Genomic DNA, 15757 nt, shown 5'->3' on the forward strand with positions numbered 1-15757 from the left:
TAATAGATGGCAGCGTCAGCGGCGGTGGTGGGAAACGTGAGCGGCGAGGCTTTAAAAGGCCCCCAGAGAACAGGTAGGCCCCACAGCGTACTAATCTCCAATCTCAGAGAGGGAGAGAAGTAAAAAGTAAGCGAAGTGTGACATCACCAGAAAGCAGGTAAGTGATTGGTTAGTGAGTATTTCTTTCTTTTTTAAACTTTAACTCTGTGGTTTATAGTTTCTAGGGTCTCTGTGGTGTAGCGGGGACTGTTGGTAAACCAGGGCCCTAAAATATCTCATTTATCTGTAGTGTAATTGGTGGGATTGATTTGATTTAATTTAATTTCAATTAATTAAAGGGTAAGTCATGGCAGGACAGCCCGGTGCCGTGGTATGCTCCTCCTGCACTATGTGGGAACTCAGGGACACTTCCTGTGTCCCTGACAACTACATGTGCAGGAAGTGTGTCCAGCTGCAGCTACTGGCAGACCGCATTGCGGTGCTGGAGCAGCGATTGAATACATACTGGACCATTCGCGATGCTCAGGACGTCGTGGATAGCACATTTAATCAGTTGGTCACACCGCAGATAAAGGTGGCACAGGCAGAAAGGGAACGGGTGACCAACAGGCAGCGTACGAGGCACAGGCAGGTAGTGCAGGGGTCCCCTGTGGCCATCCCCCTCTCAAACAGATATACAGCTTTGGATACTGATGGGGGGGATGGCTTACCAGAGGAAGGCAGCAGCAGCCAACTTCCTGGCACCAGGGGTGGCTCTGCTGCACAGGACGGGAGGAAAAAGAGGGGGAGAGCTAATGTAATAGGGGATTCTACTGTAAGGGGAATAGATAGGCTTTTCTGCGGCCTCAAACAAGACTCCAGGATGTGCGTTGCCTCCTTGGTGCAAGGGTCAAGGATGTCTCGGAGCGGCTGCAGGGCATTCTGGAGGGGGAGGGTGAACAACCAGTTGTCGTGGTGCATATAGGTGCCAACAATATAGGTAAAAAATGGGATGAGGTCCTAAAAGCTGAATATAGGGAGTTAGGAGGTAAATTAAAAAACAGGACCTCAAAGGTAGTAATCTCAGGATTGCTACCAGTGCCACGTGCTAGTCAGAGTAGAAATAGAAGGATATTTCAGATGAATACGTGGCTAGAGGAATGGTGCCAGGGGGAGGGAGTCAAATTCCTGGGACATTGGAACCGGTTCTGGGGGAGGTGGGACCAGTTCAAACCGGACGGTTTGCACCTGGGCAGGGCCAGGACCGATGTCCTAGGGGAAGTGTTTGCTAGTGCTCTGGGGGAGGGTTTAAACCGAAATGGCAGGGGGTTGGGAACCTGAGCGGGGAAACAGAGGAAAGGGAAGCAAGGATAAAAGCAAAAGACAGGAAGGAGAAAAACAAAAGTGACAGGCAGAGAAATCAAGGGTTTAAATCAAACATGGCCACAGTAAATAATAATTCTAAAAGATCTAAGAGCGTTAAAAAAACAAGCCTGAAGGCTTTGTGTCTTAATGCGAGGAGCATTCATAATAAGGTGGATGAATTAGCTGCACAAATAGAGGTAAACCAATATGATATGATTGGGATTATGGAAACATGGCTCCAGGGTGGCCAAGGCTGGGAACTCAACATCCAGGGGTATTCAATATTCAGGAAAGATAGGCAGAAAGGAAAAGGAGGTGGGGTAGCATTGCTGGTTAAAGAGGGGATTAACACAATTGAAAGGAAGGATATTAGCTCTGATGATGTGGAATCTGTATGGGTAGAACTGAGAAATACCAAGGGGCAGAAAACGTTAGTGGGAGTGGTATATAGACCTCCAAACAGTAATGCGGAGGTCGGGGATGGCACTAAATGGGAAATTAGAGAAGTGAACAATAAGGGCACAGCAGTTATCATGGGTGACTTTAATCTACATATAGATTGGGCTAACCAAATTAGTAACAATACTGTAGAGGAGGAATTCCTGGAGTGTATACGGGATGGTTTCCTGGATCAATATGTTGAGGAACCAACTAGAGATCAGGCCATCTTAGACTAGGTATTATGTAACGAGAAAGGATTAATTAGCAATCATGTTGTGCGAGGCCCCTTGGGTCGGAACAATCATAATACGATAGAATTCTTCATTAAGATGGAGAGTGAAATAGTTGACTCAGAGACTAGGGTCCTGAATTTAAATAAAGGAGACTACGATGGTATGAGGTGCGAGTTGGGTAGGATTGATTGGGGAATGTCACTCAAAGGGTTGACGGTAGAAGGGGAATGGCAAACATTCGAAGATTGCATGGATGAACTACAGAATTTGTTCATCCCAGTTTGGCAGAAAAATAAAACAAAAAAGGTGAATCAACTGTGGCTAACAAGAGAAATTAGGGATAGCATAAGGTCCAAGGAGAGGGCATATAAATTGGCCAGAAAAAGCAGTAAACCTGAGGATTGGGAGCAGTTTAGGATCCAACAAAGGAGGACAAAGGGATTAATTAAGAGGGGGAAAATAGAGTATGAGAGTAAGCTTGCAGGGAACATAAAAACTGACTGTAAAAGCTTTTATAGATATGTGAAGAGAAAAAGATCAGTGAAGTCAAGCGTAGGTCCCTTGCGGTCAGAAGCAGGGGAATTTATAATGGGGAACAAAGAAATGGAGACCAAATAAATACATACTTTGGTTCTGTCTTCACAAAGGAGGACACAAATATCCTCCCAAAGATGTCGGGGAACATAGGGTCTAATGAAAGGGAGGAACTGATAGAAATCAGTATTTGAAGGGAAATGGTGTTAGGGAAATTGATGGGATTGAGGGCCGATAAATCCCCAGGGCCTGATAATCTACATCCTAGGGTACTTAAGGAAGTGGCCCTAGAAATAGTAGATGCATTGCTGGTCATCTTCCAAAATTCGATAGACTCTGGAACAGTACCAATGGATTGGCGGGTAGCTAATGTTACCCCACTGTTCAAAAAGGGTGGTAGAGAGAAAATGGGGAATTACAGACCGGTAAGCCTCACATTGGTAGTGGGGAAAATGCTGGAGTCCATTATAAAGGATGTAATAGCAGAGCACTTGGAAAAAAGTGACCGGATCGGACAAAGTCAACATGGCTTTAGAAAAGGTTGACTAATCCACTGGAATTTTTTGAGGATGTAACTAGTAAAATAGATAAGGGAGAACCAGTGGTTGTGGTGTATTTGGCTTTTCAAAAGGCTTTCGATAAGGTCCCGCGTAAGAGATTAGCGTGTAAAATTAAGGCACATGGGATTGGGGGCATGGTATTGACTTGGATAGAGAACTGGTTGGCAGACAGAAAGCAAAGAGTTGGAATAAACGGGTCTTTTTCCGAGTGGCAGGCAGTGACTAGTGGGGTACCGCAGGGATCGGTCCTTGGACCCCAGCTATTCACAATATATATTAATGATCTGGACGAGGGAACTAGATGTAATATCTCCAAGTTTGCAGACGGCACAAAGCTGGGTGGGCGTGTGTGCTGTGAGGAGGATGCCGAGAAACTCCAGTATGATTTGGACAGGTTGGGTGATTGGGCAGAAGCCTGGCAGATGCAATATAACGTGGATAAGTGCGAAGTTATCCACTTTGGTGTCAAAAACAGGAAGGCAAATTATTATCTGAATGGCAATAGATTGGGAGAAGGGGAAGTGCAACGAGACCTGGGCGTCCTTGTGCACCAGTCGCTGAAAGTAAGCATTCAGGTGCAGCAGGTGGTTAAGAAGGCAAATGGTATGTTGGCCTTCGTAGCAAGAGGGTTTGAGTACAGGATCAAGGATGTCTTGCTGCAGTTGTACAGGGCCTTGGTGAGACCACATCTGGAGTATTGTGTGCAGTTTTGGTCGCCTTATCTGAGGAAGGATGTTCTTGCCATGGAAGGAGTGCAGTGAAGATTCACCAGGCTGATACCTGGGATGGCAGGAATGACGTATGAGGAGAGATTGGGTCGATTGGGCTTGTACTCGCTGGAGTTTAGAAGAATGAGAGGGGATCTCATCGAAACCTATAAAATTCTAACTGGACTATACAGACTAGATGCTGGAAGGATGTTCCCGATGGTCGGGGAGTCCAGAACCAGGGGTCACAGTCTAAGGATAAGGGGTAAGCCATTTAGGACAGAGATGAGGAGGAATTTCTTCACCCAGAGAGTGGAGAACCTATGGAATTCTCTGCCAAAGAAGGCCGTAGAGGCCAATTCATTAAATATATTCAAGAAGGAGTTGGATATATTTCTTAAGGCTAAAGGGATCAAGGGATATGGAGAGAAGGCAGGAACAGGGTACTGAATTTGGATGATCAGCCATGATCTCATTGAATGGCGGAGCAGGCTCAAGGTGCCGAATGGCCTACTCCTGCTCCTATCTTCTATGTTTCTATGTAAAGTGGTGATCAGAGGCACAATCCCTCAATGTTGTGATAGTGACTAGCAGTGTGGTGAGAGTGGCTTCCGAGGTTGCAGGAATGACCTGCAAACTGCTGACACCCAAACCTGTGGCCAAAATGGAGTCAGCAAGAGCCTTTCCATTCGGCAAGTAATCAGGTGTAATGTGGGAGAATTTATGTGTTTTTTCCAGTTGTCAGTTAATGCTCTCGCAGAATGGCCTTCACAGGCGAGGTTCCCGAGGTGCATGAATCCCGTGCGCAACAAGTTAAAGCCAAAACCTGAGGTTAAAAAGGCAGATAAGGGTCTCTCAACAAGCAGTTAAGTACTTCATGAGGTCGCCCGCCTCTCCCGAACATGTCCATGGTGCGCTGGGAAACGCATCAGAGTTAAATGCGGAAGTAGGCGGGATGACGGCGGGTTCCCAACGCACGGCAATTTTTACTGCTGACACGTCCCCTAAACCCGTACGCTCGGGATTGTGAAAATTCTGTCCATAGTTTTTAAGGAGCGTCTTTAACGAGGAGAGAGACATAGAAAGGCAGAGAGGTTTAGGGTGGCAATTCCAGAGCTTAGGACCCAGGCAGCTGAAGGTGTAGCCACCAACGGTGGAGAGATTACAAACAGGACGCACAAGAGACCAGAATTGGAGGAGAGTAGAGATTCCGGAGGGCCGTAGGGATGGAGGAGGTTACATTGATAGGGAGGGGCGAGGCCATGGAGGGATTTGAAAACAAGGATGAGAATTTTAAAATTGAGGCGTTGCCGGACCGGTAGATAATGTACGTCAGCGAGCACAGGGGCGATGGGTTAATGGGACTTGGTGCAAGTTAGGACACGGGCAGCAGAGTTTTAGATGAGCTCAAGTTTGCGGAGGGTGCAAGGTGGGGTGCCGGCCAGGAGAGCTTTTGAATAGTTGAGTCTAGAGGTAACAGCCATGGATGAGGATTTCAGCAGCAGATGAGCTGGGGCAGGTGCGGAGTTGAGCGATGATATGGAGGTGGAAGTAGGCAGTCTTGGTGATGGAGGGGATATGTGGCCGGAAGCTCAGCTCAGGGGTATACCACATTATAAAGTAACTTGTAACTGGTGGCAACTTTCTTTCAGACATCCATTTCCTTCAGACCTGCAGGAAAACTGTGACACATCACAAGATGGAACAAACAAAGCCAGTAGAGGTGAAATGCTATATGGGGACTATCTGCAGGTATGTTTAAGGATTCTGTTGCAATGTTATCCCTTAGTCAATCGTCCCTTATTAACTTCAAACAAATTATCTGTGCTTGTGTGTGTTTTTGTAAAAGTGCATGTGTGCAGCTAATGAACTCTACAGGATTGCACCCTCCCTCACAATTTCTGAAACAAGTCATGTTTTAGAGCAAGTTAAAAATATCCTAGCACGTCTTACTAGGAAATAATATTTTTAATTTAACTACTTTTATTTTTGTCACTGATTTGTAAAATTCATAATTTACTTTTTGTAGTAATCAAATGAGAAAAAGAATGTTTGCCAAATTACTTAAATTTCATAATTTAACGAGTTGATGTCTGTGGCAGTGCACATAGAGGGGTAGATCAATACTTTGTGCAATATTGTAAAGTGGCTGATAGCGAATTGGGAGCCTCTTTTACATTTTTATGTCCATTGACATCAATGAAAATCAGAAGAGATGTAAAATGACCTGATGTAAGTGATGCAATATCAACCGTTTTACACTATTGAACAAAGTCAAGCCCTACACCAGAGAGTCAAGACCAAGGCTGAAATTTTCACAGGTAAGAATTACCTAGGATTACCAAGGATATATGGCACAGAAACAGGCCTTTCAGCCCAACCAGTCCATGCCGGCATTTATGCTCCACAAGAGCCTCCTCCCGTCTTTCCTCACCTAAACCTATCGGCATAACCCTCTATTCCCTTCTCCCTCAGATGCTTGTCTAGCCTCGCCTTAAATGCATCTATATTATTCGCTTCAACCACTCCCTGTGGTAGCGAGTTCCACATTCTCACCACTCTCTGGGTAAAGAAGTTTCTTCTGAATTCCCTATTGGATTTCTTGGTGACTATCGTATATTGATGGCCTCTAGTTATGCTCTTCCCCACAAGTGGAAACATTCTCTCTGTATCTACTCTATCAAAACCTTTCATAATTTTAAAGACCTCTATTCGGTCACCCCTCAGCCTTCTGTTAACAAGAGAAAAGAGACCCAGCCTGTTCATCCTTTCCTGATATGTATACCCTCGCATTTCTGGTATCAGCCTTGTAAATCTTCTCTGCACCCTCTCCAGTGCCTCTATATCCTTTTTATAATATGGCGACCAGAACTGTACGCAGTACTCTAAGTGTGGTCTAGTCAAGGTTCAATACAGGTTTAGCATAACTTCCCTACTTTTCAATTATATCCCTCTAGAAATAAACCCTAGTGCTTGGATTGATTTTTTTTATGGGGTGAACTGGAGGCATGGGGGGAAGTGAAAGTTGTAGAAATGTAAAACCCGACCCCAACCCGCCCACTTTCACCTTTCACTCGGGCAGAAGGCGGGTGCAGGCTGCCAACCCACTGTCAGGAGGCGGGTTGGCAATTTATATGTTATAATGAGGCCTGATGTCACTGCAGGCGGCCGGGGATCGCTGGGCTCGGGATTCGCAGTGGCTGTAACGAGGCGGCCTCAGCCTCGGCGAGCAATTCTTGTGGGCTGGGAGGAGCAGGAGTGCTTCCTCCCAGCCCGGCAAGCACCCCCACTATCAGCCTGCCCCTCCCCGGGGTCAGGATTCGGACCTCCCCCCAGTGATCGGACACCCGGGGAACGGGACTCAGCCTTGGGGTCAGGGATCTGACCACCCCCCAGCATCGCGACTAAGCCCCGGGCTGGGGATCGGACCCCAGCCCCCAGGGATTGGACTGGACTCCCCCCCACCCCCACGGAGCTTGGAAACAACCCCCCCCCCCCGGGAACGGGACTCAGCCCCGGGGTCGGGGATCTGACCACCCCTGGGATCGGACCCCACCCCCCAGGGATTGGACTCCCCCCTCAACCCCCCCCCGGGTTTGAAACAACCCCCCCGCTCAGGGATCGGACTCCAGCCCCTAAGATTGGACCCCCTTAGAACCCCCCCACCAACACCATCCTGGGCCCAGCACCTATCTGGTCCTGTGGTCTCCTGATCCACATTCCCTGCCCAACTGGAAGCCAGCCTGTCAATCAGGTTGACTTTCGAGTGGGGAACCTGCCCTTTACATCATGCGCGTCATGTGGGCGGGACCCGGGAAAACCCAGCCCCAGGTGTAGCCTTTACATAGTATAAACTGGTATTTACAGCACAGAAACAGGCAATTCAGCCCAACGGGTCCATGCCAGTGTTTGTGCTCCACACGAGCCTCCCTGCCACACCCTTTTTCATCTAACCTCATCAACATATCCTTCTATTCCTTTCTCCTTCATGTGTTTATCCAGCTTCCCCTTAAATGCATCTATGCTATTCACCTCAACTACTCCCTGTTGTAGCGAGTTGCACATTCTGACCACAACTGAGTAAAGATGTTTCTCCTGAATTCCCTATTTGATTTATTTGTGACTATCTTATATTTATGGCCCCTAGTTCTGGTTTCGCCCACAAGTGGAAACATCTTCTCTACATCTACCCTATCAAACCCTTTCATAATTTTAAAGACCTCTGGCAGGTTATCCCTCAGCCTTTTCTTTTCTAGAGAAAAGAGCCCCAGCCTGTTCAACCTTTTCTCATATGTATAACCTCTCAGTTATGGTATAATTCTAGTTCATCATTTTTGCACATTTCCCAGTTCCTCTATCCTTTTTGTAATATGTTCACAGTACTCTAAGTGTGTTCTAAACAAGGTTCTATACAAGTTTAACATGACTTCCCTGCATTTCAATTCGCCTAGAAATGAACCCCAGTGCTTTGTTTGCTTTTTTTATGTAAGAAGTCACACAACACCAGGTTATAGTCCAAGGCCTAGAAATTCAGTTGGGCGCGCCAGCCGTTAGTGCCTTAGGAGGAGTAGATCTTGAGCGCTAGGCGCTTAGCGCCCGGGCGCAGCGCGATCTGCGCCTCGCCCCAACTTCAGTAGACATTTAGCGCCGGCGCAAAGTCTTAGCGCGTGCCCTGCTGCGCGCGCAAATCATGACGTCATTTCGTCGTGCAACGCCCTTTGTGCGCCCGGAACCGGAACTTCACTCGCGCCGCCCCATTGTGCGCCGGGCGGCCCAAACGACTGTGAAGTGGAATGGTACACAGCCGAGGCGGGCCGCGGGGAGCGCAAATTAAAGGGCACTCCTGCAGTAGAAAAGGCAGTCGTTTTGCAACACTTTGTGAGAGACAAAGATGGAGATGGAGATGATGATGATGGAGGAGGAGGAGGAGGAGGTGATGGTGAGAAGCCCTCCCCAACAACACACATACAGCAGTCTCGGCCTTTCAAAAAACCAAATCCACCCTCCCCCTTTAAGAGCTCACCGGAGCCAGAGTGTCTGCTGTCAATCAGCAGCTCGCCGCACCTGCCCTGCGCCCACCTTCCGGTGTTAGCGCCCGGGCCGCCGGCTTAGCGCCTAAAGAGAGCCATGCATCACCAGTTTTAGCGCTCGAGCAAACTCTTAGGGCGAAGCTAATGAATATCGGGGAAGTGGCCTCGAATTTGCGCCGGGCGCAAACTTTAGCGGCCGCCCGACTTTACCGCCCCAAAAGTGGCTATAATGAATTTCTAGGCCCAACAGTTTTATTTGAAATCACAAGCTTTCGGAGCGCTGCTCCTTCGTCAGGTGAAGTGGAGAGATGCATAAAGACACAGCTTATATAGTCAGAGAATAATGCCAGATGATTACAGGTAATCTTTCTAACTGCTAGTCAGGAGTGTTCCCTCCCAGTCGGGGAACACTTCAGCAGTCAAGGACATTCAGCCTCCGATCTTCGGGTAAGCATTCTCCAAGGCGGCCTTCGAGACACACGACAACGCAAATTCGTAGAGCAGAAACTGATAGCCAAGTTCCGCACTCATGAGGACGGCCTCAACCGGGATCTTGGGTTCATGTCACGTTACATGTAACCCCACCTGACGTAGGGTCATCCAGACTCGAGTCGTCGTTGGCTTGTTCTCTCTACACAGATGCGGCCGGTCCTGCTGTGATTTCCAGCAAAAAAAATGTTTTTTTGTCTGTTTTTTGTTTTTCATACAGACCCCAGCATCTGCAACATTTGACCCCTTGTGACCCCACCTCATTGTTCTTTGATGTAATGTTTTCCTGACTGACCTGTTTGGATACCATTCACACCTTTGATTGCTGTGATTATCTCTCTGCCGAGGTGTGATAAATGGCAGTTAGAAAGATTACCTGTAATCACCTGACATTACTCTCTGACTATATAAGCTGTGTCTTTATGCATCTCTCCACTTCACCTGACGAAGGAGCAGCGCTCCGAAGGCTTGTCATTTCAAATAAAACTGTTGGACTATAACCTGGTGTTGTGTGACTTCTTACATTTGTCCACCCCAGTCCAACACCAGCATCTCCATACCATGCTTTTTTTATGGCCTTATTAACCTACATCGCTACTTTTAGTGATTTGTGTATCTGTACTTGACACATCCCTCTGCTCCTCTACCCCATTTAGACAATTATTTTCCAAGGATTATGTGGCCTCCTTATTCATCCTACCAAAGCGTACTACCTCATACTGATCTAGATTGAAGTTCATTTGCCATTTACACACCAATTCTGAAAGTTTATTAATGTCTTCCTGTATTTTGTCGTAGTCCTCCTTTGTATTAACTATTTCCCCGCGCCCCCCCCCCCTCCACCACCCCAGTTTGGTGTCATCCACAAATTTTGTAGTTGTACTTCCGATTCGCGAGACTAAATCATTTATGTAAATGATGAACAACTGTGGTCACAGCACTGATCCCCATGGAACACCACTTCCCACCTTCCACCAGTCTGAGTAACTACCTTAAACCCCTAGGCCTAGAAATTTGGTGGGCTGCGCCACCAGTTAGCACGTAAAGAGGGCACTCAGTGGCTTTAGCGCCACTGGCCACGCCTCCCGCGAAATTTAGTGGGGCGCTAATGGCGGCGTTAGCCTGTAGCGCTGCGCCGCCACCGATGACATCATCAGTGTGCGCAGCGCCCCGCTACCGCCCCAAACGCGATATTGGGTCACGCCCCCCCCCCCCGTAGTGCCGGTTGCAAATCGCGACCGGTTCAGGGGGGCCTACCTGTGGCGGTAGTGGCGCAAATTAAAGGGGAGGTGTGGGGCGGCCATTTTTTTCGGTGGCCGCCTGCCAGCACCTCCTCGCGCCGCCCTCCCCGGCCTCCTGAGCCCCCCCGGGCAGTGCCGGCTGTGTCCCGAGAGCCCGGCACCTCTCCTCGGTGCTGGGTTCTTTTGCCGGCACTCGCGATCGGAGATCGCACTGGTGCAGGCCCCTCCCCTTTAAGAAGGGGAGGAAGGCCTGCAGTACCGCAGTGTGCCGTGCCGCAGCGTGTGGCATTGCAGCATGTTGCGCTGCGATATTCAGTTTCAGCGCCCCAAGACGGACGTAGGGCGCCTCGAGCCGCGCCCCGCTTCCGTTTGGGCGCTCAAACTGAATAGCCCACTGGCGCTCCTGGCTCCTTCCGGGGCGGGACTTCGGGCGCCCAGACGAGCTTGGCACCGCCACCGAATTTTTAGGCCCTACTCTCTGTTCTCTGTTTGGAGCCATCTTGCTATCCATTCTGCTACTTGTCCCCTGACTCCACATGTTCTGACCTTAGTCATGAGTCTACTACCTTATTGAAGGCCTTTTGAAAGTCTAAATTACGGCTACTGCATTACCTTTATCTGCTCTTTCTGTTACTTCTTCAAAGAATTCAGTAAGGTTGGTCAAGCACGGCCTTTCGTTTTGGAATCCGTGCTGACTATTCTTCATTATATTTTCAGTTTATCGATTTTTTTAATTGCATCTTTTAGTAAGGATTCCATTATCTTTCCTACCGCTGACGTTAAGCTAATTGGTCTGTAGATCTCTGGACTTGTTCTATCTCCCTTTTTAAATATAGGAATCACATTAGCTGTCTGCCAGTCCTCTGGCACTATTCCCTTTTCTACTAAATTGTTATATATATGTCATAATGCCTCTGTTATCTCTTCCCTAACTTCTTTTTAATATACATGGAATGTAGGCTTAGAGAGTGGGGCACAATGGCACCACTACATACAAACATAATTCAGTACTAAAATTCACATTTAATTTACCCAGCAAGACTTGATAATCACACTGGTTATAACTCAGGTGACAAAGTAAAATATATACAGGAATAAAGACATACAAAAACTTTTTAAAAATATATAAAAATCACACGAATTGAGAACATTGACTTTATTCCTTATATAGCTCGACACATCATGAGGGAGCGGGTGGGAAGCAGCAGCAAGAAGACGCCAAAGAAAAAAAGACTTGCATTTCTATAGCGCCTTTCATGACCACCGGCCTTCCCAAAGCACTTTGCAGCCAATGACGTACTTTTAAAGTGTAGTCACTGTTGTAATATAGGAAACATGGCAGCCAATTTGTGCACAGCAAGCTCCCACAAACAGCAATGTGATAATGACCAGATAATCTGTTTTTGTTATGTTGATTGAGGGATAAATATTGGCCAGGACACCGGGGATAACTCCCTTACTCTTCTTCGAAATAGTGCTGTGGGATCTTTTACGTCCACATGAGAGGTTTAATGTCTCATCTGAAAGACGGCACCTCCGACAGTGCAGCACTCCCTCAGCACTGCACTGGAGTGTCAGCCTAGATTTTTGTGCTCGAGACTGTGGTTGTAGGGTTAGGGTTAGTGGGTAGGGAAGCAGCAGCAAGAAGACACCAAAAGAAAGAAAAATCTTCTGACTCCAAGGCAAGGGTGCTACTAACATGGCTGACATGCGAAAAAGCACAATAATAGCCCGGATTTTGTGGTCAGTGGCAAACGAACAGCGCTCACCGTTCATTACACTTACACTTGCCCACAGGCTTTCTGTGGCTTTTACACAGCGATTTGTGATTATCATGCAGTCAAATCAGCACAGTGCCCTTTTCAGGGGATCTGGGATTATGTGAACAGGGAAAGCGACAGTGTGTCTCTTCCATAAATCAGTTTGAGGAATCCTTACTGAGACAGGCAGGTCCTGATATTGACTGGGCTGGGTTGTGGAAGCGGGGGAAGGGGAGGGGATTCGGTCAGCCCCACACGCTGTGGAGTTTTAACTCCACAACGTGCCTCTTTTTTTCTACAGTATCCCTGCCTGGAAGTCAGCCTGATTGACAGGCTTGGATCCCTGTCGGGCACGGTGCAATCTGGAGCAGGCCGCAGCTGCAGGAGCAGGTAAGGAACCTACTGCTGCATGGATGAACTACAGAATTTGTTCATCCCAGTTTAGCAGAAAAATAAAACAAAAAAGGTGACTCAACCATGGCTAACAAGGGAAATTAGGGATAGCATAAGATCCAAGGAGAGGACATATAAATTGGCCAGAAAAAGCAGTAAACCTGAGGATTGGGAGCAGTTTAGGATTCAACAAAGGAGGACAAATGGATTAATTAAGAAAGGGAAAATAGAATATGAGAGTAAGCTTGCAGGAAACATAAAAACTGACTGTAAAAGCTTTTATAGATATGTGAAGTGAAAAAGATTGGTGAAGTCAAGCGTAGGTCCCTTGCAGTCAGAATCAGGGGCATTTATAATGGGGAACAAAGAAATGGCAGACCAATTAAATACATATTTTGGTTCTGTCTTCACAAACGAGGACACAAATAACCTCCCAGAGATGTCGGGGAATATAGGGTCTGATGAAAGGGAGGAACTGATAGAAATCAGTATTTGTAGGAAAATGGTGTTAGGGAAATTGATGGGATTGAAGGCCGATAAATACCAGGGCCTGATAATCTACATCCTAGGGTACTTAAGGAAGTGGTCCTAGAAATAGTTCATGTTTTGCTGATCATCTTCCAGCATTCGATGGTTCTGGAAGAGTACCCATGGATTGGAGGGTAGCTAATGTTACCCCACTATTCAAAATAGGTGGTAGAGAGAAAACGGGGAATTACAGACCGGTAAGCCTGACATCGGTAGTGGGGAAAATGCTAGCGTCCATTATAAAAGATGTAATAGCAGAGCACTTGGAAAACAGCGACAGGATCAGACAAAGTCAACATGGATTTACAAAAGGTAAATCGTGCTTGACTAATCTACTGGAATTTTTTGAGGATGTAACTGGTAAAATTGATAAAGGAGAACCAGTGGACGTGATGTATTTGGACTTTCAGAAGGCTTTCGATAAGGTCCCGCATAAGAGATTAGCATGTAAATTTAAGGCACATGGGATTGGGGGCAAGGTATTGACTTGGATAGAGAACTGGTTGGCAGACAGAAAGCAAAGAGTTGGAATAAACGGGTCTTTTTCCGAGTGGCAGGCAGTGACTAGTGGGGTACCGCAGGGATCGGTGCTAGGACCCCAGCTATTCACAATACATATTAATGATCTAGACAAGGGAACTAGATGTAATATCTCCAAATTTGCAGACGACACAAAGCTGGGTGGGCGTGTGTGCTGTGAGGAGAATGCCGAGAAACTACAAGATGATTTGGACAGGTTGGGTGATTGGGCAAAAGCATGGCAGATGCAATATAACGTGGATAAATGTGAGGTTATCCACTTTGGTGGCAAAAACAGGAAGGCAGATTATTATCTGAAAGGCAATAGATTGGGAGAAGGGGAAGTGCAACGAGACCTGGGTGTCCTTGTGCACCAGTCACTGAAGGTAAGCATGCATGTGCAGCAGTCGGTTTAGAAGGCAAATGGTATGTTGGCCTTCGTAGCGAGAGGGTTTGAGTACAGGAACAAGGATGTCTTGCTACAGTTGTACAGGGCCTTGGTGAGACCACATCTTGAGTATTGTGTGCAGTTTTGGTCACCTTATCTGAGGAAGGATGTTCTTGCCATGGAAGGAGTTCAGCGAAGATTCACCAGGCTGATACCTGGGATGGCAGGAATGACGTATGAGGAGAGATTGGGATGATTGGGCTTGTACTCGCTGGAGTTTAGAAGAATGAGAGGGGATCTCATTGAAACTTATAAAATTCTGACAGGACTGGATAGACTAGATGCAGGAAGGATGTTCCCGATAGTGGGGGAGTCCAGAACCAGAGGTCACAGTCTAAGGATAAGGGGTAGGCCATTTAGGACAGAAATGAGGAGGAATTTCTTCACCCAGAGAGTTGTGAACCTGTGGCATTCTCTACCACAGAAGGCAGTAGAGGCCAATACATTAAATATATTCAAGAAGGAGTTGGATATATTTCTTAAGGCTGTTTTGATTTCTTTTTGTGGGTTCAATAACGACTCATTTATGAAAGAGAATGAGTTTTAATCTAAAGTATATTCAACTCTTTATACAGCCTTTTACAGGACACACCATGCTGTGATGCATCTAGAATCAAACTGAAAGTAAAACTGTCAGCCTGCTTGTCTGTGTCACATGACCTCTGCTGCTCAGGCACAAGCAATCAAAAACACAGACAAATATGCTGTAAGGCATAAGTAATCAAACACAGACAAATATCATCACTATTTGCTGATATCATTACATCTCCCTTTCTTAAAACAAAAGTATTTTACTTTTAACTAACAACATTTAATGAACTTACATTATCATTATCATGATCAAGGTTTTTTACCCTTGCTTTGTGTGTTCACATGAAATATGTCAATACGCTAGAACTTGAAGAAAGAATAAGATAACATTACTTCCTTCTATAACAATAGTCCTTAAATTTGCTCAATGAGTCTCTCAGGAGGCTTTACGTATCTTGAGGATTTTCTGATTGATTGTCCTTGAATCTGAGTTGTTGCCTCAGATGATTGGTTCTCAGCTGTGTGATCAGGTTGTTCTTTGAACTTCCTCACTTTCTCCCCCTCTTTTGTTTTCAGGAGGTTCTCCGGGATGGGTAGGTTTGACCTTAGCCGACGTCCCATCAGGAGTTGGGCTGGTGACATACCACACTCGAGCGGCATTGTGCGGTATACAAGCATGCTCTGGTCGAAGTCAGTTCCACTGTCTTTTGCCTTGTACTTCAGTCTTTTCACTGTGTTTGCGGGCTCTCCTGGGTCAACAGCTCTGGACAACGTGTCTGCTGTATACATCAGCTTACCCGGTGTGTACGCAACATTCAGTTCATCATAGACTGTCTCTCTTTCACTTTCCACAACGAGGACTCTCTTTACCAGGTTCAGTCTCTCACAGGCTTTTAAACCTAGTATGGCTTGCACATCCTTTGGCACCACGATTAATGCTAGCGTGTGCTCTCTGTCCTTGTGTGTTACTTTGACAATGCATTTTCCTTTCACTGGTAT

General features: G+C 46.7%; 1 protein-coding gene across 8 annotated transcripts in view; it reads left to right on the forward strand.

The window, feature by feature from the left end:
• The window catches only part of LOC147122761 (tryptophan 2,3-dioxygenase-like), a 150425-nt gene that overhangs the window by 15831 nt on the left and 118837 nt on the right, over nt 1-15757 (forward strand). For 7 of the 8 annotated variants that reach the window (XR_015081564.1, XR_015081565.1, XM_086010385.1 and 4 more), the window contains exon 2: nt 5472-5571. Coding sequence is in view for 6 of the 8 variants with exons in the window: in XM_086010385.1 (XP_085866511.1) it covers nt 5472-5571 (100 nt within the window). In the remaining 2 variants the exon portion in view is untranslated. The remainder of the gene's footprint in view (nt 1-5471; nt 5572-15757) is intronic. The other variant, XM_086010365.1, reaches the window with a different exon arrangement.

This window comes from Somniosus microcephalus, chromosome 2 (assembly GCF_052327205.1).
Source record: "Somniosus microcephalus isolate GS21.2 chromosome 2, FLI_Smic_1.0, whole genome shotgun sequence".
Taxonomy (NCBI): Eukaryota; Metazoa; Chordata; class Chondrichthyes; order Squaliformes; family Somniosidae; genus Somniosus; species Somniosus microcephalus.